This window comes from Botryllus schlosseri, chromosome 5 (assembly GCF_051294905.1).
Source record: "Botryllus schlosseri isolate E-star chromosome 5, Bs_hap1, whole genome shotgun sequence".
NCBI lineage: Eukaryota > Metazoa > Chordata > Ascidiacea > Stolidobranchia > Styelidae > Botryllus > Botryllus schlosseri.
The window spans coordinates 26661242-26682588 of NC_137240.1; the positions used below are offsets into that span (position 1 = coordinate 26661242).

At 39.9% G+C, this 21347-nt stretch overlaps 1 protein-coding gene across 3 annotated transcripts in view; it reads left to right on the forward strand.

Moving 5' to 3' along the window:
- LOC145439890 (retinoic acid receptor beta-like) overlaps positions 1 to 21347 on the forward strand; it is a 214023-nt gene that overhangs the window by 103185 nt on the left and 89491 nt on the right. The window contains exons 2-6 of one of the 3 annotated variants that reach the window (XM_080317548.1): positions 3863 to 3979; positions 5792 to 6082; positions 8625 to 8783; positions 11464 to 11559; positions 18154 to 18255. The exons of the other annotated variants lie outside the window; for them this stretch is intronic. Of the exons in view, the coding sequence (XP_080173674.1) occupies positions 5857 to 6082; positions 8625 to 8783; positions 11464 to 11559; positions 18154 to 18255 (583 nt within the window). The 5' untranslated portion in view covers positions 3863 to 3979; positions 5792 to 5856. The remainder of the gene's footprint in view (positions 1 to 3862; positions 3980 to 5791; positions 6083 to 8624; positions 8784 to 11463; positions 11560 to 18153; positions 18256 to 21347) is intronic. 3 annotated transcript variants of the gene reach the window in all.

The window sequence follows — 21347 nt, forward strand, 5'->3', positions numbered from 1 at the left end:
ATTAGATTAGAATTGGATTACTGGCATTTCGCTCCAATTAGTCTAATTCGATAACTGGTTAATTAATTCTTTCCAAGTCAGCTGAACTGATATATGTCTTGAAAAGTGCTAGCAATAGCTCAGCATATTACTGTGACCAATGCTACTGAACGGCTTGAGCATTCAGTAGCCTACCGGGTAGCGGCATTGCATTAGAAATAGCGTTCGTAAATTCGTAATGTATGCTTGTGAAAATGCTCTGAGTTCACAATGTGGTGCTAACCGGGACTCCACCTCCCACACAGCATTGAGGTGTGTCAGAGGCGTCGACAGCGGTTCATTCATTGACATGGATCAGATTTCACTACAGACCCTATTTATCACTCTGGTTCAATTGTCTATGTCTTGATTCTGTCCAAGGCTTCTAATAGGGAATCCCATCTGTGTGGACTAGGTTTTTGTGAATGGCGACTGACCACAGATTATAGTATGATAGCAGACAGGAGTTTGTTTGTTGCTGGACTGTACATGCTGGACTGTATATGTAGCGCTTGAACAATTTTGATGCTTAGTTTTGTCTTCTGTATGGATGGGTGTATTTTAAGTAAATTTAATAATATATCTTACATTTGATTTCATTTTGCGTTAGGTTGTTGAAATTGGATGAGTATGATGAATTGACGATATTTAACATCTCTTGGTTCACTAACTATGCACCACCAACCAACCTTATAATTAGCGTAAATATTGCAGCCAGTAGCTAACGTGTATTCTTATCATCATTAGCTATCTTTAATATATTGATGTATAACATATATGTTTATTGATTGACAGTGTGCCAACTTGATTCAGTGATGTGCATTGCATTATCAATATTTTATTGTCAGCTGAGACACTCTGAGATAGCCCGATGGCATTAGCAATGCGGAAGTTTGATTCTCTAGCAATTATTTATTTTAAATTTTTGGTGTGAGATAAACAGGGGATCGACTTCGTAGCAACATCAAATTCTCTCCAGTGTGAGAAGCTCCACTTTGTGGCTAATGCATATTAGATGCGTCTTGCGGAAGCTCTTGCCTTTAGTGCTTGTTTACAACGCAAGTCTCGCCGACTGTTTTGATGCATATTGTAGATGATGGATGACCTGACCTGATGGTCCGTGCAAATGTATCCATTAGCTACTTGTCCTCCGTGATTCAAAGCAAGCCTGTGACTGGTAGGCCTATCTATCAAAAATTGATAACACTCTCCAGTATCAGTTGCGACACTCATCTTTACAGTGTATTAGGGGGATTGCAACTGTATCTCCCAATATCTGGGTAGAAACCCAAATCTAGGTCGCCTGAATATTTGTATCATATGCGAAAAAATAACAATAAATGTGATTGAAAACGTGGAGAGATCACAAAACTCGAAAATATGTACACTATGGCCCATATTGAAGAAACGTAACTTAGTGCTCAAACTAATTTTTCTTCAAAATTGCAAAGCAATTTGATCAGTGAAAGTATTACGGCTATTTACTTGCTTGCAAGATTTGACCGATCTGATTTTTTCTCAATGGGTCGCCTTAAAATGTGTTTTGAACCACTGCATTAGCTTGTATGTTGTAACTTGTAAAGGAGGCTAGCAAAGGAGTCTTTTGGAATTGAATGTGTGTCATTAACCTTATTCATTTGAATTCGAAATTCAATAGAAAATTTATAGTCATGTTTCCACTCGCACTCTTCACAAAGTAAGAAATGTGCATGTTTCTGATCATTGTGAGCATCTGCTACTATGCCTTGTGCATTAATAGACAAAGCTAAGTCTCAGTAGCGCTTGAGCACTGTATTAAATACGGTAGCTGCCAGCTCTTTCGTAGCAAGGATCTTACAAGAATGTCTTTTTTGTTTGCCTTACTTTGCCTTGCAAATGCACAGACACACTTACGGCTTCCGAAAATTCCCATCAATCTAGAAATGGTGTGTTTTAGTTCTCCGAGAGACCATTGAATATTCATGTTGATTGGATGTGTGAGATGTTAGCTTCCATCACACACATTTTAATATGCCACTCTTGAGTTTGCTTTTCTGAAGGTGTATTGTAAACAACAGACATTTACTTTATCATCCGGCAGGGCTGTTTAGCCATTCAATTGCTACTGCCCCTTGATTGGGTTTGAATGACCTATGAAGAGACAGAGAGAAAGAGAGTTTTATTGTTTCCTCAACCGGAACATAAATAACAAAACCGATTGAGTACAGTATATAAAAATACTCAAAACAAAAAATATGATTTTACAGTAAATCTGATATTTCTATATCTAATCTATTTTGATGAGATATTTATATTATGCAATGGCCGGTATTGTCATCATTTGGATTTTTGTTTATTTTTCTGGTAGTCAGCTGTGCCATCTTTACTCCATTTTCATCAATTTAGTGATGAGATGCAGGACACAGGCTATTATAAAGCTTAGCCAAGCGCATTATGGTGTTTTTCATGTGATGATAGGATCTTGAGTTACATCTGCTCATCAACTAAATCAGTCCCTCCCTGTAATCTCAGGGTTTAAGTAAATTTGCATTGTATGTAAGGAAAATATGAACATTCTTAATAAATGTGTCAATCAGCATCTCTTTGCCTAGTTTGTGTTCCTGTAGCCAGTGCAATTGTTTTATCTCGTCTATTCAGGTTACCTACTGTGATCCCACTTAGTTTTTCATCTGTTTCTGATACATTGCGTATATGTTATATTTTTTGCTTGCAAATGTGTTATATTGTGTGATAAGTTTCATATTACAACCATCCTTTCAGGCTGTAGCTGACTTGATGATCTCCCGATCCCTTCGCTACAGCCTGGTTCTGAAATATATATACTTTGCTTTGTATTTATCTATATGTGTATTATCAATGTTCATGGACCGAATAAATTCTCTCTCTCTCTCTCAGTTCCATAGAAATGTTTGTTCTCTTATCTAGAGGATACGTCTTATGCATAGTAGCAATAAAATCTTATCCTATCTTGTATACTTGGTCCTTTGACCACAAATGTTATTATAATGTGAGTACTAGGCCTATACACCTGTGTATATAAATGATAAATATATCAATGGACTCAGAGGATGTGTGATGTGTTAGTAATATTACTGGAACCAGATTTGCAATTTACAATGCCAATCTAGGCTTATTTTCTTGCTGAAGTTGCCTGTCTATTCTCCAGGACTTAATTGCCAAGCTGCGTTGCAACATGTAATTTAGGTCTACTTGTGTTGATCTGCTTGAAACTTGACTCTGTGATAACGAGTCGAGATAAGGGAGTGAGTCTAGTAGTGATAGATGCTTATTTTGCGCCAGATCCAAGATATGATTCCTTAGGCAGTCCTGTGTGCGATTTAGCGATTTCCTTTATGGGTTGACACTGACACCACCATCTATCAAACTTGGTAGCCCGAAGTGCTTTTGAAAAGGAATAATGAATGTATGTGAATGTAAGAATGTACCATATGATAAAGGTTGTGTGGCATACAGTATGTAGTGTAGGCGTATCTAATTTTCAGAAATCGAGTTATTGTTACTGGTACTGAATTAGCTTTTTATAGAATTTGGATTATCAACTGGCTGTCATAATCTCATTTGTGGGACTTAGAATCGCTACCATAAACAAATAAATGGCCAAAAGAATGTGAATGATATTCTAGTTAGGTCTGTACTAGTGACTAGAGAGAATATTCTATAAAGCATATCTGGTTTCGAAATCTCATCAATTTATTGCAGCTGATTTCTCTTGGTTACTCCCATTGGTAACTTCAAAGACTATATAGGATTTTTGATGCCTTGTTGCAATGACCATACAAACATTTATTTTATGGAATTATAATCGCAATACCTCTATCTACAGCTTAGCTATGGACAAGTATTTCATATTCAGCCAATAGGCTCATGAGTGGATGATATCATTCACTTTGAACATCACATTCAAGTTTTTGCTACATTGCTCGGTTCTGAAAGGCTCCAAGTAAGTACCGCAATTGTATATTAAAATATGTAATGCAGGTCTCTAGTAATAGCTAATATAACAGCGTTCAAAGACAATGTAAATGAGAATGATTCTCAGGAGTGACAAAAATAAATCCCTAAAAGCCATATCAGTCTTATATTTTTATATCAGGGTCTTGGTTCCCATTATGATTCCTTATATCATAAGTAGGGCAATTTTTTTTACCTAAAAAATTGAAATTTTGACATTTTTACCTTAATTTTTTTTGACCTAGAACAGATACAAATTAGGTGTCTTCCCACATAATGTTAAAATTATACTATTTATCTTCATTTCTGGTTTAAACTGTCTGTCCTCACGAAGTATGTTGACATGAAAAAACTAGTATTTTAACGAAATCTGGCCCTATGATGAATTTTAGTAGTTCTAGTAGAAATAATTAAACTTTGTTGTAGTACAACAAAATATAATTTCCTACATTCTCGGGTAGAAAGTGTCTGTCCTTACTAAGTAGCTTGCCAAGAATGGAGAGAGAACGTTTAACAGTAGCAGTTGTTGGCTGAAAACACTGAAGTTGTACGTACCCAGCTGGTGAAAAACCGTGTTGCTTCATTCTGACAATGCTGTCTACATCACAACTTTCATCGCGCGCTTCTTTATATAAGAACCATGCAATGCATACACAGTCTTGCTTCAGTTAGGATATTGCGGTACGTTGAGCATAACAGCATGTCACCCTATTTGTTTCATTTGAATGTTTATGCTTCACGATGAGCAGATAATGGGCCATCCAGACTTGGGCAACTAGATAATTCTAGTTGTCTAATTTCACTAAATTAGAGCGAAATGCCGGTAATCTAATTCTAATCTAATTTGAAAAAGCTGAAAATTTTCTAGTTGTCCAAGTCTGGAGCCAGCTATAATGGTAGGTCTATAAAGTAGGCTACAAGCTGTAAAATGTCATATGATAAATTCACCGATAGTGCGAAATCTACGATACAAACGAAATGCAGGTTGCAAAAAAATTTAGACTTCGTAAAAATTTTTGACTTTTTTTGACATGTACAAAAAAATCGCCCTAATCATAAGATATCATGGGATTTTAGATGATACTGTCATTTTTCATATCATAATGAGTGTTGGTCTCTGATGGTCGGATATATCATGCAATCAGTAGCGTATTGCATAAACCATATACTGTAATCAAAGATTTACATAATGTAAAGCCTCCATGTGACGAATATTTCGCATTTGAATAATGGATCTGAGTCTCATTTGTGGCAGCAGCAGCTGTTGCTGTAAATTTATTTATCTTATAATGTCGATAGCAATAAAACTATGTCTTGCATTCAATACATTTATAATATCCGCCTATGTCAACTGTTCTTCTCTCAGTTGGCAGTTGTCAGCAAAGCAAATTTCTTTACACTTGTACATTTAAGTACATTTAAGTACATTCAATCCTCTCCACAGCAACATTTCTTTCTGTGCAGACTTGTACAAATTAATGAATTTTCTTGAAAATTGTGGACTACAACTGAACTACATACTTGTTAAAACTTGGAACTTGAACTTTGAAAATCCGCAAAAAAATAACTTAAACACAACAACTAGATCATATTCCGAAGCAAATCCACAACTAGAACTAGGGTCAGTTAGTTGACCGTTAACTAACTAAACTTGTAGTTTGTGCAAGTCTGTTTATGGGCTTTCTCTATTTTTGATTTGCATGTCCCCTTTGTGCAGCTTTTTATTGATAGGGTTTGTCTTGCCATATTTTAGGAAATGGTTACCCCTATCTAACTGGATGTCATTTCCATTGTTTAACAGGTCGAAGAAAAGGATATTAATAGTTCAAAACTGAAATTGCTGTGGACAATACAATACATTGTAAAATGGCTCAAAGCCCCCATTCACTCGGTCATGTTCCAGCGTCCATCGCTAATTTTAATAAACGGACCGCCTCGCCGTCGATATCGATGGGTTGTCTGCCATCGACATCTACAAATGGATCGTACTATCCCCTCCTCCCGCAAACCCCAGCGTCGATCATCTCAACAGCTGCTAATCAAGCCGCGGCACTGGGACTGCCGATGTATGGAACTCCTGGGCTCATGCCGGGTAAGTGATACCTAACGTAGCCTGTCATTTTAACCTGCGAAGTAGTCATGTGACACTAATGTGCCGCAGCTCACGCTTTTGGAATCACTGGGTAACTGGTGTTAAGAATATTAGCTCCATCTTCTTTCGATAATTTTTTTTCCTCGTAGTTGTGTTTGGGTCAGGGTGTAACATGTAACAATGGGTTTCAATAAAACCGTATGTCAAAATGTAACATAAAGAACAAAACAATGTTCTTCTCAGTTTTTACCATTGCATTTTCAGTAAGGTTTATCGTGTGTGTTTAATAATCACAAACGTATATTTCTTGATTTCCATTAGCTCCCGTCAAAGTTCGACTGTTCACAGCAGGGTGAGATCAGAACCTACCGTAGCCACTACCTTGTCTTCTGTACTTTCTGTTAAAAGTACGATTGCATAGTAATGCGTTACTGGCGAAGGAAAAGACTCTACTGTGCAGAATTTGAGGACTCTTCCAAGAACAAATATTTGATTTATTCTTATCTGTTTGCCTACTCATTTTTCTCATGCCATACAGTAATCCAATGGCAATACGGGAGAAACGATATCATCTAATTATGCAGCCTCGAGTTTTAGGTTACAATTATTTTCACGAAGAAGGGTCCGGTTTCCGAACAGAATAACATGATTAAGTAACTGGATTTCCAGCTGATCTAAGTTCTAGGGAACAGTGTTTTCGCTAGGTCCTTGCGCGTATAGTGATTTCAGAACCATATCCCAGTATACAGTTGTGGGACAATGCACTTGAACGTAAAAACGCATGTATAGGACGTACTGTAATGATTTCACGCGCTTTTAAATGGAAGTTATATGCAACAGTGAATTTCAAGAGATTTTTGTCGTTGTGTTGTTATTCCGACCGCTATAAATATTACATCATGTTGTATAGATCAATTCTTCGTTGAGATGTAGGCCAAATTAGTCACGTGACTTATGCGTGTGTAATCAGGGTATTGGAATCGATTTTTCGCATCCATCGACATCTGTGCTATTTAGTTTCCTCTGTCCTGATTGGGTAATTGATGACTGATTTGATCCGAATTATGTATTTCGCACCCTCCTTTGTGCCAAATCGCCGAACATTTTTCTAAATTTTGATTGATTGATTTAATTGATAAATGAAAATGATTATTGACACCTTGTGGAAACCTTGAAACCTCGATTGGCCGTATCGCAGGATACGAAACATGTAGTACAAAGTTATTATACACGTTAGTGGAAATGACATATATGTGAAGTCGTAACCAACCCACAACATTGTCACGAAGCGCAACGAGATAGGTACGGTTGAAATAATACCAAATCATTTTTTATGTGGTGCAGAACTGGCGTTATATTGTTTGTGGAGGCATAAAAGGTACATATTTTACATATATTTCATACCGTTGTGACGTCGTACTGAAAGTCGAATGACGAACACCGTAATGCGCATGTAACTCTGTCCTTATTGGTTAATTGATTGGATATTCAGTTACGCGATCAGATTACCAGCTTGTAATCACCAAACACGACTTTCCGAAGTCCTAACTCAATACAGCTGCAGTCCAGTCGGGCCGACATTTGAAGTTTAGGATAGCCGAAATGGAGCGCGTATTTCTTGTCATGGTCGACAGATCCATCTAAAATGATTAATTACATCGCCGTGCTACTCTGACGATATAAACAGTCCAATAATTGTTTATTCATAAATCTTTAAATGTTGCCCACATGAAAGCTTGGTCCGCGCCCTGAAGATCCCGTCATAATATACACCTTTGTGAAACTACTGCAAACATTGCTTTGTCTGCGGTTCTCAAACCATTTATTGCGCAACCCAAATCTGACACACCGAAAGAAATACATTTCTAGTTCTAGGATGCTACGCTTTATGTATGTATGAAACAGAAAAGGGACAGGCAACCAATCGTAGTACGCTACACAAATCAATGAAACATAATGCGTTGGACGAGAAAGTCATTGATGCAGTGTGATTAGTATTATTAAGATCGATCATAATCATTATGTCCGACTATCAATACCGGGCATCCCAAGCTTTTCATGGTCGCGACCCAAATTTCGATTTGAAAATGGTCTGCGACCAGACCTCTAAATTTATTGTGCTTATTACTAAAACTGTTCAGCACCTTCGTCCAAACCTACCCACGACGGCCTATGCGGGAAAGCTGGCGACTATGTGTCCAGCATAGTATCTAGTCCTAGTCACGAACTACGTGCAAAAAGTTGTCAAGCTCACGGCCCCCTGAATCATTGTAATTGGAACGCTTACCTATCATTTCACAAAACCACGCATTGCAAAACAGTGCGGGCCCTTTATATGTGGAAGGTTGCTTTCACTTAAGATCAGACCTTCTATACCTATTTATGACGCTGCCATATTGCCGTAACGAAATGTCTACGTGCAGTGCCCGACTCAGTGTACTTGGAAATGTGTACTGTATATACAAAAAGTGTGCGAAGATCGAAAAATTGTACGTATCTTTTGTCAAGAAATTCGGCAAATACCACTGTTTTATATCTTTAGATCACGGAGCTTTGATCAACGCCGCTGCTGCGGCCTTGACGGCGGCGCTGGGGATGCCGCTAAGGATGAATTCCCCTGGCAGAATACCGAATATTCCTTCCGAACTAGTACAGCGGCAGATGCTTATGCAGGCCCACTCCAATACTCCGATTCCTACAAGTAAGGCGGCATTTTGCGCGTATAGCTCATTGCGTTCAGCAAGGTTTCTCAGACTTTTTGCAACTGCGTACCCGTTCGATTTACATGGCGTAACCTTTTCAAGAATAGGCGATGTGAATCGAAAGTAAATTTACGACGCCCGTAAAGTCGATTTTAGGGTAACTGTAAAAAAATTAACGTAGGCCGAAAGACGCTGATGGGGGATACTATCCTTACATTAAATTTTTGCTAACAGAACCCTGGCTTACATCTCACTTAGGTATAATAGATGGATATTGGATAGTCTTAACGGCCTTGCTACAGTGAACCATGTCTAGCGCAATGCAGAATGAGTTTGTCATAAGATCCACTTCACAGTGATCATCGGCCGCCCCATAAATTATAGCCTGCTTATCATTGTACTGAAGATTGCAACACCGCTGATCAGGCAGCCTTCATAAACATGTGGCCCTGCTTCTAGTAAAACTAATCTACGAAAGTAAGCTACGCAAAACTCAACACAGCGACCGTAGAGAAACATAAATTTGCTACATTTGATGTGGATCAGACTAGTAATATACACAATACAGAGAAGTGTAAACGTTCATTAATTGCATCACGAATCTAGATATGTGTAAAAGCATTTTGGTTTAAGGCTACATTTGTACCCTTTATCTATTTTCTCTCTTGGCACAAAATCGTCGAGACAGAAAATTATTACTGCGAAAATTGAACCTACTTGCTTACCCCAGTTTGAGAACCCTTGGCGTACACTGATCTTTCTTTGAGGTGCCACCATTTACCTGTTGAGACCACCTATCGGCATGATAACATAGTGCAATGAAGTATCTTACGATACCGTAATTGTTTTTGTTTGGAATAGTGTTTGATCTGAAGCCATATCGCGACATTTTGATGCAAAAATTTGAATATAAACTCGTCTTCGATTTGCCGAGATGAAACAATGAGATATTTCTAGTTTCTAATGGCACTAAATTAGGGAGAAATGCCGATAATTTAATTCTAATCTAATTTATGAGACGTTTCCTTGATATGATTTTAATTCTAGTCTGATTTCTGGTTTTCCTGTAAATGATACAGGAGTACAGACATTCGCCAATCGCCATTCTTTGAATTTATTCGATGTCCAGCCCAGTTTTTCGCGAATTCAGTAATTCTAATTCTAATGTAATTGGAGAAAACTGTAGCTATAGTTCTAATTCAAATATATTTTGGACAAAGTGTGTAAAATGCTGTGAAAAAATGTGTGATGCTTCCCTTGAATATGTTGAATCGCGGTTTGCGCGAGTCATGGTTAGTAGGTGCCACGTTCGATGCACATCAGGGCGCTGACCTATCTATTATCGAGAAATTGACCCGCGTCCAGTTGTCCGCTACTGGTAATCGTGTCAGTGTGTTTTGGCATTCCGTCAGTTCGATATTTGCATATCGGAAACTGCCAATCTGTTAGTTGTAACGCGATTGTGCTATTTGTGGCGCGGATCTATTTTAATCTCGAAGAGTGATGGGGTTCTACTGCTGTAACATAAGTGTAGGTTGCTACATGGGTGCGATATGACATCATCTGCTTCTCTAATACACTTGCAAGTCTGCAAGGATGGGATTTAGACATATGTCGTTGTAGCTACTTTCAGTACTCTGGATTAGGTACGCGTTTTGAGGTCGCTATTTATGAATTGGATTTGAACGGAATGGAAGAAAATTTCCCGCAAGTTAATTGTAAAACCATACTGTAACGATACTTTCTGATCATTCCGCGTGCCATCTAGCAGAGACGGACATTGGATGTGGATTCGGATTCGAATATGTGGATAAGAAGCTTCTGTCGGATTCGGTTCTGATTTGGTTTCGCGGCTCATGCAAAACTGGAATTTTGCGTGGGATTTCCAATAATTTTGAGTGTGATTTATGGAACATTACAATTTCAGTATACAGTACAATAGTACATGTCTGTAATTTACATGTTCTCGACCAAGCTGGGTGTTTGTTTAAAAGAATACTCCGCGTACTTTCGATTCCTTATCTTTTCACTTTATCTGAATCCTGTGGTGTTTTGAAGTGATGAAATTATTCATTACTTGAATTCGAAAAATAATTGAAGATTTAGGTCGGATTCGGATTCGCATTCATAACTTCGGTTTTACTGGGTTGGGACGCGGAATTACTCAGGCTTTGACATTGCGGCAACTTGGAATTTCGTCGTGTTGCAAAATTCTGGATTTGCATGGAAAAGTATCAGATCCGCCGGTCTCAACTAGCGAGCCCCGACATTTTTAAGATAGTTGTTAAATTATAGCGAAATGCCGGTAGTTTAATTGTAATCTGTGAAGCTGTTTTCTATGTTCTCATTTTACATCAAGTCTAGATTCCGGTTTTCCTGAAAATGCTATAGGAGAATTGTTTAGCGCGAAACGAGCCGTGCTTGGGGCACAGGCATTTGCTGTTGTCATGCTTATGAGAAGGAACTCTGTATTGATATCAACTGAACTTTATTTTTATTGTATTGTTATTCTAATTCCCAAGTTTTCGCGTGCGTTATCAAGTAATTCTAATTCGAATCTAATTTGGAAACGCTGAAAATTGTATAGTTTCCCAACTTGGGACATAGTCGGTCACACAGCTGCTTCGATGCTATCCATCAAAGGCAATCAATAGCGAGACAATCTGTCTTATCGCGCAGGTTCCGATATGATCATGAGCGGCGTGATGCGGCGTCACGCGGACAGCATGACTGATGGATGTTCCGATTCGAAGAGATTAAGGAGCGAAAGTACAGGTTGGTAATTGCATTTCGCGTCCTTGCCACGCAGGCTAATTGCGTTCGTTACGTTGATTTTTGCGGTGCTGCGTAGCGTGTTAAATTCAAATCTATTGTAGGCGGTGCTGTTTGGTAAATACGCCGGCCGTGGGCTGACTTGCTGTCGCGAAATCGCTTTTGAAGAAATATGAAACGTGATGAACATTATTTCACCACAATAGACCATTCTTTGATCAACTTTTACTACGTTAGCTGTTAGCACCCAAACTGCACTCATTCCGTTGTAACAAACTCTTCCGGAACCATGAACACAGTCGAATTGAAAAATTACCCAGCCAAGACCATTGTATCTTACTACATTAGTGGCTACACTCAAAACTTGAGATTAAATAAGCAAAAATAGAAATGTAGGAAAAAACATCATCATGGACAATGATCAGAAATGGAACGAATAAGACGTATGGTAATTTCGCCGTTGCAAATACAATGTGGCTGTATCTTGAGAAGAGAAAGTCAAAACATCGACTCAGATGAAGGTAATCTACGAAGTTCGTGCTGTACTGCTTTCAAACGACAAGTGCGCAATGGCGACATCAATTTGCTGTCATAGTTTTGTTGACAAATGCGGTTCGTTTCCTGGTATGTTTGATTTACTGAGCGGTTTTGGTTATGCTGCGCGTAGCAATTTTTGCTAATGTATGCAATTTGCATAACAGAGGATCGATTTATTGTCGTCCCTAAATTTCGTCGATCTCCTGATTGTTTGTGTAGCGGGACTATTTCGTGGATTAGATATTCGTTTCGAACAAGTATCGAAAGTCATATTCAACCTGTGGGACCCAGTATCGAACTGTCTCGTACTTAGGTACCATAATACCCACTGGTTACCAGCGAATTAGGCACTTCACGGCCACTAATCCTAGATAAATCCTACCTATATTCTTCCCTTGAACCGTAACCCAAATACATTATTAAATTGGATATATAGCTGGGTGAAACATTCATTTGGTATTACAATATTGATGCATCGTTAGTAGTTATTAGTACATGTCTCATGTGAAATTTAACACGTCGAATTCACTGACAACCGTCTTGAAAGCGTGACACGAAGCGTGTCCGATTAGTGACTAAACCCGCCACGTAGCGAAAGCCGACACAATACACAGCTGCGAAAAACACGACCTCGCAAAGCCAAGAACATCAAACTGCGAAGCCAACCAGGATTTTCCCGAATGTAGAACCACGTTTTCGAGGCATCTGACGGTAGTATACCTTTATATATAAACAGAACCTACCTTGGAATATATCTCCAAGAGAATTTTTGTATTTGACCCGGTGGAATGGGTGTGCGAAAGCAATACGTTGTACCGGAAAGTACCGTATACCTGACTTTGATTCTTTACTGTTGGAAATCGCTCTAATTAAACTTTTTCTCTTACATCTAGTAACCAGAGATGAGCTCGGATATTGTTTTCGTTTGGGCAAAATTAGATTACGGCCGGATATGTATTTCAATTTCGGTGAATAAGAACCGGATTCGGATAGGAAATATAAATTCGATTGAATAATATCTTCATATTCAAATAAACCCGAAAATATTCGGCGCAGGGGTATCCTAATCGTCAGCAACTAGTAGAGAATTGGAAAGCATATTGCAGATCAGCAGTCGAAAATATTCTGGCTTTTATTGTAACATGAAAAGGCCTATGTTGTTCAATTGTATATTGGAGTTCTCAAACATTGTTCCTGAATATCAATCTAAGTTCAACGAGTATCGGACTCGGGACGGTTCAAATTGAATATATACTGGAAGTATAGATACAGTGTAGGATTCTTGATTTGAAAATGTTCACTCATATCTCGGCTGACTCGGCATCCCATGACATCCACAATTGTAAATATCGATCCGCAGCTGGCGCGCGGGTCCGCGCTATCCCGAACTCAATGGCTCGTGTCTGCACGTTTCCTCGGCTGTGTGCGCGCGGCGAACGTCGACAATTCCCAGAGCCGCTTTTCAGTAGCAGCCTACTGTATTTTCGCTGCAAATGTAGCCTGTAACGTTGCTCGTTTATCATCGTTCGCGAGTGCGCTGACTCGGATCGCGCACCCATTTCCAGTCAGTTTCCTTGTTATTTCGAAATAGCAATTTCGAGCGTAGCGTGTGCCGTTTGTGTGAAGTCTATGGTCAACAAGGATATGATATGTACGTCATTTCTGAGTCTATAGTTTTTTTCCGCCAAGCCGACCCGATTGACCCGGAAAGTTGCAGTATTTGAAAAACTCTTGGAGACACAGAACTTCGATATACTATACAGTTGATACTAAATACTATACGACTATTGAACATTGATATACCAAGTTCTTTTGAACTCTCTACTAGTTGCTGACGATTGCCCCTGACGAATGTCAGCCGAAAACATTCGGGCTTATTGCAATATGAATATATTACTAGGGTTACCATATTTTGGAAATCTGAAAAGAGGACACATTTTCAAAATTTTCAGACTTGCAAAACCGGAGGAAAATCCTGAAAAAATGTAAATTTTTTTCCACATCGTAGTCAATTACCTGAAAAAAGGTCAACTTCCGGCCAAGCTCCGGAAATACCCGGCGGAGCGTTACTTCAGTGCTGATTTACTCTATCTATGTCGATTTTGCCATATATTTAACCAAATGTATCAAAATAGAGGACAGTTGGGCGTCCTCCGTGGACACTTTTTAAAAAGTCAAAAAATAGGACATATCATCTTAGAAGAGGACGTATATGGTAACCCTATATATTATCCAATTCAAATTCTGTTCCGCGACCCTTATCCTGATGCTGCGTAGGTTTCACGAAATACGTAAATCTAAATTTGGCCAATGAAAGTTGTTGAAATCCGGTTCCATGCTTCCTTCCGCTGGGTAAGCCACTAGCCGTTTGTCCTGTCCCAAACAAGGACATGGTGTCGTCATACTGGGATTGCTATCGGTCGTCAAGAATCGCTTCATTCCGTGATCGCGATTTTCGAACCGCCGCCGTTGTGCGATTTTCAAATTCACGTATGTTTGATATTACAACTTTCGCTATACACCTGATTACCGAGTATCGTAACGACTGAGGTCAAAATGATGTGTCTTGTCCGTGACAACTTGCGATGTTGGCAATAAGCGAAATACGCGTGTATCGACGTATTCAGAAATTTGCAACACGGCGATTACCCTATGATTAGAGCCAGACTTGTAAAGATATATCGGTATCGGTCATTAGAGGTAAAAAAATGTCAATTTCCGTGACGTCACGGCGTAGTGGTGGAGAGTCAGAGAACTATAATCTGCGCCCGCTTGGCTGGGCATACTGATCTATTTCTTATAGCTTGCTGGTGAACATCGCTTCTGTAGACAACCTAGCACTTTCAAATTTTGTTTCAACATATAATATTTATTAAATAGAAACTTTCTTCTCCTGTAGCAATGCGGCTACTCGCTTGAATTTAACCAAATTTGGTGTGTAGGCTTAAATTAGGTAACCTAACAATTTTACCAAGTAGCCAGTACAATTTGAGAAAAAAAAGTCATTTTTGAACACCCCTATAATGTTCATATGCAATGCTCTTTCCAATTCTCTACTGGTTGCTGGCGAGTGTCAGTTTGAAATTTGAATGTATTTTTCAATTGCATATTGAAGTTCTGTACCTTCAAAAGTGTGATCTGATCATAAATAGTCACCAAAAGATTCCTTTGTCAATCGCCGACACGACTTCTAAGGCGCCATCCCATTAAAACCTGCGGCGGGCTCTGCGGCCATGCAAATTTCACCACACCCTGCCGATTTAGCAAACGACTTCGCAACTCCGCACGTATCTATCCGGCTACAATTAGCCGTTTCAGTTTTGCCACGCAAGATTTCAATGTCAAGTCACAGCCTGTTTGTGTTGGAAACACGTAAAACACTTAGACTTGTCATATTTGTCTAATATATCTGACGGCTGTAAACATAGAGGCGGGCACGTTGAATGCGGCTGCGGTCGGTCGTTTTCAGTTATTACCGTGTTGTGTAATTCGCTGATGATTATCTGGCGTTGTGTGTACGCGATTATACGTTTCTGACGCTGATACGTTTTCGGAATGGGACTTAGAACCAACGATCCTGCATTTTAGTTGTTGAAGGCCGGGACGCATTGTCTGCGTTTGTTCAAAAAAACTTTATTCAAATTTTATAGTCTAGTCTAGTTGATTGAATTGTTAGATTGCGTAAAAAGACGCGGGCATCGCATTTGGCTGTCTTACAACCTGAGCGGAGCTGTTACACAAAAAATGGATTTATTTAAATTTGTTCCGTTGTCGAAACAAACGGCTTATAATAAAATTGATCAAGTCCGGGCCCGTAGAAGCGAAGTTTAAGCAACATTTAGCGAAATGTTAGAATTTCCAACCTTATATCCAAATTTTTCCAAGCCAATAACCTCGTTTCTACGAGTTGGAATTGATCTGAATTTGTTTTGCATCGGTTTTTTAGACAATGTAACAATGTCATGGAATAGGCGCTAAAATTAGAAATAAAAATATATTTGTTTAAGCATATGCAAAATATTTTACTCTTGTACCTCCTAACCTAACAATTGTATCAAGTAGCAAGCACAATTACAAACAAGTTGTTTTAACAACCCTGCGCATTTGCGCATTCACATCAGGGGAAATTGTGCAATGTGCATTCATCATCAACGGGTGTGTTAGCCCACCTTCAAGTTTGACGGATCATGTCTATGTTTATTGTTTACCGATAGATGTGACATGTGACTCATCGCCGATTGCTGCTTTGTTCTGGTATGAGTAACGCGCATAACGCAGATAAGGCCGGTTGACATGGTCGCAGTCGGGAAATGTTGAGGATCTGAGCTGGTAATCTTGTTCCCGAGTCATTGGTTTTCTCCATCATTGACATATCAAGATGATCTTTGCCTTGCAACGTTAGCTCGTGCTGGGAGCATTGGCGAACGCACCCTATCGCCTCTCGTAACTAACCACGACCTGGAGACTTCTACAGTACAAACTACCGATCTAGTTCGTTTACGGTCAACTAACTCCTGGTTTTTTGAGTAGTTCTAGCTCTAGTTGCGCATTTTGAAAAGTGAGTAGTTCTAGTTGCGCGTTTGTAGAACTAGAAAACACGTGTCGTCATTTGACGGGAATCCTGATACCGATGTTCTGTTGTGTGATGTTCCTGCAGCCATTGCTAACTCAAAGAGTAATCACTACTAACAATGACTTAGCCATGGGGTGGTTTTGGGGGTCGAAACTACGTCCTTCTAAAATTCCGATTCATTTTCTTGTATTTCTTTGCTCATCTGCATTTCAGTAATTCGCATTGTAAGTTATTAGCTAGTTGTTCGAAATGTCGTTAGTTCTAGTTGCTAGTTTTTGAAAAGTGAGTAGTTTTAGTTACGCATTTTGGAAATCCAATATACTTGTTACAAGTCTGCACTGCTCCAATGGTCGCGTTGAAAGGTTGTTATCTTCTGACTGCACTGGTGTAGTATATATACAATTATATGTTGGATTTTGTTGGCTGGCTTGTCGTGGTGTGTAACGTTGACCCCGTACGATAACTGCAGGAATTCCAATTATCATACATGCCTTTGGAAGGCTTACGTGTTCTGAAAATGTTGGCACCATTTCGCATTCCCGACGCTGCCTTTTTTGTCGTTCCATGCAAATCGGGTTTCATATCACGGCCGACGCGTGTGAATCGACGCCAACTTTGTGACCTCTGCTCATGCATTGTTCGCGATCAATTGGGCGCGGTATGCGCGAGGTCTGAGACGTCAAAGTTTCATTGTCATTTCACTGGCGATACTTCAAAGCGCTTACGTCGATACGAAATATTTGGCTGCGAGTTGAAATCCATTCTCTTAGTCTCTGAACAGGACATGACTGTGGTCGTAACCGAGCGATTGGTCCCATAGGTCGGTCTTGTGCTGTGGACTTGTGGTTATACTTGTACTATATCGGAATATGCTAGTACAGGGGTCACCAACTCAAAATGGGTCGTGGGCTACTTTTCAAATTTCGTAGACGCCACGCGCCGCATGAATTCAATATCGGGATAAAATAGGCCACATTGTTTAACAGCCACGTTTTTAAAACTGTACGTCCGCACAACGCTGTGCTGTTTAAGATAGGCGATGGACATAGTTACCACAAAATAAATACAAATGCAAAGATATCTTCTATTCTATTTTGAACTATGAGCTGCGCACAGTACCCGGCAACACTTTTCAACAACTATAGAACCGAAATTGGGGTTAGCTAGTCGCGGTATTGTTGGAAAACTATCTCCTCGTAAAGCTCGATCGTGTGAATAAGCCCGATATCGTCAGTAATCGTTTGGTGTTAGTCACGACAAATACATCCTGCAATTTAGAAAGTACTCACTTAAGGAAAAATGTACCACTCGTGATATGCGGGTGTGAATCTACATCACGCTCCGGCTCACCCATTAAGAGTGTTTTCTTGTGGTGACGTCATGTTATTCGCATCCACCACATCAAATCATCCCCGATTTATTTCGCCTATGATTTCGGCATGTTCTGGCCCGATGGCTGTTTCTGACGCCTTTTTTCACGTTTACAGACTCGAATCCGCATGGTTCATCATCGCCCTCGTCTCATAGATTGAAATCACCAGTGCAATACCACGACCAAGCCATGCGAATGAACTTTCTACACACTTCGGGTGAGTTGTCAATTTCTGAAGTGTCCCGTCTAGTCTGCACTGCCGGCCGGCGGCGAAATTAGTGATTTAACGACTGTCGCGTGGTGGCGCGGTGTATGGTAAGCATAAGCAATGAATTTATATGGCAGGGTTATCGTTCACGAGCTTACCATGCCACACAGCAAAACTACGACTGAATAATATATTCACATTGAAAGGAACCCAAATGTTTACGGCTGTCAAGGGTAATCACCAGAAGCTAGAGAATTGAAAAGAGCATTGTATATTAACCAAAACAATCGTATCACAAAATATATACTATTCAAATTGTATATTGAAGTTCTGCTGGATCGAATCTTAATGACGCCCCATCACTTCGTAATCTTACCTACAAAATGAATCCCGTTGACTGCTGAATTGACGCTAAAGAATAGCTTTTACCACTAGACTGCTTATCGCGATCCGCGTCACACGTTAGTTGACGTAGTCAACTGAATAACTCTAGTACGGAAGAGCATTCGTGTGAAGTTACATTTTAAAAATCACCCTCGACGGATTCGCGGGTAGATTTGGCGCGCTTGCGTTTAAAAATGGACAATTTTGCGATATCCGTTGATTGTGAAAGGTTATCTCGAAAAAGGAAGCCGATACGCTCTTCAGCTCTTGCTATTGTTGGACTCGGTGCTGAGTTCAGGAGCGCGGTAAGCATGTTGCCGTTTGCGGTGGTAATAACTAATAAGACGTGCATATTTTTATTCATATTCATTCTCGCTTTCGTGAATATAAAATGGACATTGTGTTATCCATCGACTGTAAAATTTGTCTCTCTCTGCTGGTTATCCGCTATTGTTGTTTAACCGAGTATTCCGTACCCGAGCAATCTAACTTGTCTGTTAACAGCTCAGCCTAAAGCAGGTGCAGGTTAGGTGTGACTGGAGAATCACATTGTATAGTACTACAAACGAAAAAAAGCGGATTTTCCCGTCTTTCATTGTTAGTAATCCAGTCAGCCGCGCCTTACGGTACCAACTTCAGCACTGCACGCCCTTACCAGCAAGAGAAATACACCCATTCATAGAATGACATTGCTGTCAAGGAGTGAACGATACTCATCATGGTCAAGGTCTTGTTGCGCTACGAAATAGTCATGGTCCGGAACTGCGAAATTATTTTGGATGACGCATGACTGTCACCATTTTTAGTGTGGTCGCGAAACAATACACATATTTGAACTTTGCATTATTACTCTGCACTTTGGGGGAGGCAAGCGTACCACCACAGTGTACGTGTACAGTGTAATATACTCTTAACAAACAATGTGTACCATTTGCTGTCTTCGCGTTGCGTTTCACGACTGTGTTGAACATTTCACGTCGGGGAGTTGGAATATCTTGGGTTACAGCTCACTCGCTAGCGCTGCATCCTGTCTTGTCCGCTGAATTCTAGACCAGGAAGTTTTGTATTAGTCTCCTTGAATGGTTTTAGACGGATTCCAGCGAAATATGAAGCGGCGTTTTCTCTTATCGCCCTGGTAATTCCGGTTCCACGGGTTATATATTTGAATGACGTTCAGTGTCTCCTTAAGCGAATATACATTTGCTTGTCACTTATTTGCATATACAATAAATCTCGGTGTAGCATCGCAGTAGGATATATCTTTGCGCGTGTCAACGGCATGAGTTGGCCGACTACGGGAGCTTGCTGCCAGGACAGTGTTGTTGATACTGAGTGAAGTTTTCTTAGTACAAGTAAGGTACAGAATAGTTCGTTAATTACTGCATTGTACCCATATTCACTATAGCTTACACCGATGCTAGAATTTGGCTAATGCCATAGTTCCTGCAAACCAGAAGACACCTTTCAGTTAGAAGTTAAAGCCAACTATATTTTTCCCGAGTGCATGTGGAATGTGGATGCAACGAGAACGTCAATGAGGTTCTATACGCTTCGCCCGTTATTTGACCGAATAAAAATCTATTTGCTGAGCATCATATGAAAGTGGCTTTCTAAATTAGCTAATCAATGCCCGAATCCATTGTCTATGAGCTCTGAGAACGGATGGCGTATGTAAAGATTGAGGCCATACATCTTCATAAATAGATATGATGGCAGAACCGCATGCTAAGATATTGACATTGCTCAACTGGCGACCGTCACATCGTCAATAGATGACAGTAGAGAGCAGTAAATCTTCACGTATTCACAGCATGTTTTTGAGTGTTGACTAGGAATTTCGCTAGGTATGTGTCGTTAGCTACAGCGAATAAATGTAATAGAGTACTACGCTGCACGGGAACACAATAGGCTTACGCTGGTCGAGTTTTCCTGATGTAATTAAATGTTTGCCACCGATTATAGCTTCGATAATTTAGGATAGCCACCTATAGCTTACGAAACATCTAGAAATTTGTTTCGCCAGGCGCCAGGTCGAACTTCGAATTACTTTTTATGCGTGCCCAGTGCCCACTGCTCAAACTAGATCAACAGCGCCATACTAGCGCTTTGATACCAAGTCGAGTCGTTGCTGTTATGGTAAGCGCAAGCGGGGCCTACGGCGCAAGGAATGATGGAAATCCCTCAGTACCCTGTGCACCGCGCAGGAATAGATACTCAAGATTTCGCTCTAGCGGTGTCTGAGGTGACTCATTACATTATTCACAACAGGAATATGATATTTCAAGCATAAAGTCAAGAAATCAACTCACTTTCGACTATGTTAGGCTCATCTACGTTTTGTGTCGAAGGCACAATCTAGCTTTCATCGTGATCCAAAGAGTGACCGAAATTGAAATTCATGGAAAGGTCTGTTTCACAAATATGCCCACGGTGCAGAGGTTCCCATACTTTGTGCCGCCGCAGATTATCAGGTGTGTCCCGTATCTTTTTCTTTAAAATAAGGCATACATAAAAACTGACACAGAAACACATTAGACGATGAATGGATTCGAAAACTCTAAGTTTTTTCTTCGATGAAACCTCCAAAGAAAAGTATTTTCATTTTCTATTCTAGCTGAAACGTGGTGGGTGTTCTGTTTCATCCCGACTTGTTGATAATAATCTGAAAAAGGACCATCTGAAAATATCACTACAGCAACTACAAAAAACTACGGTCA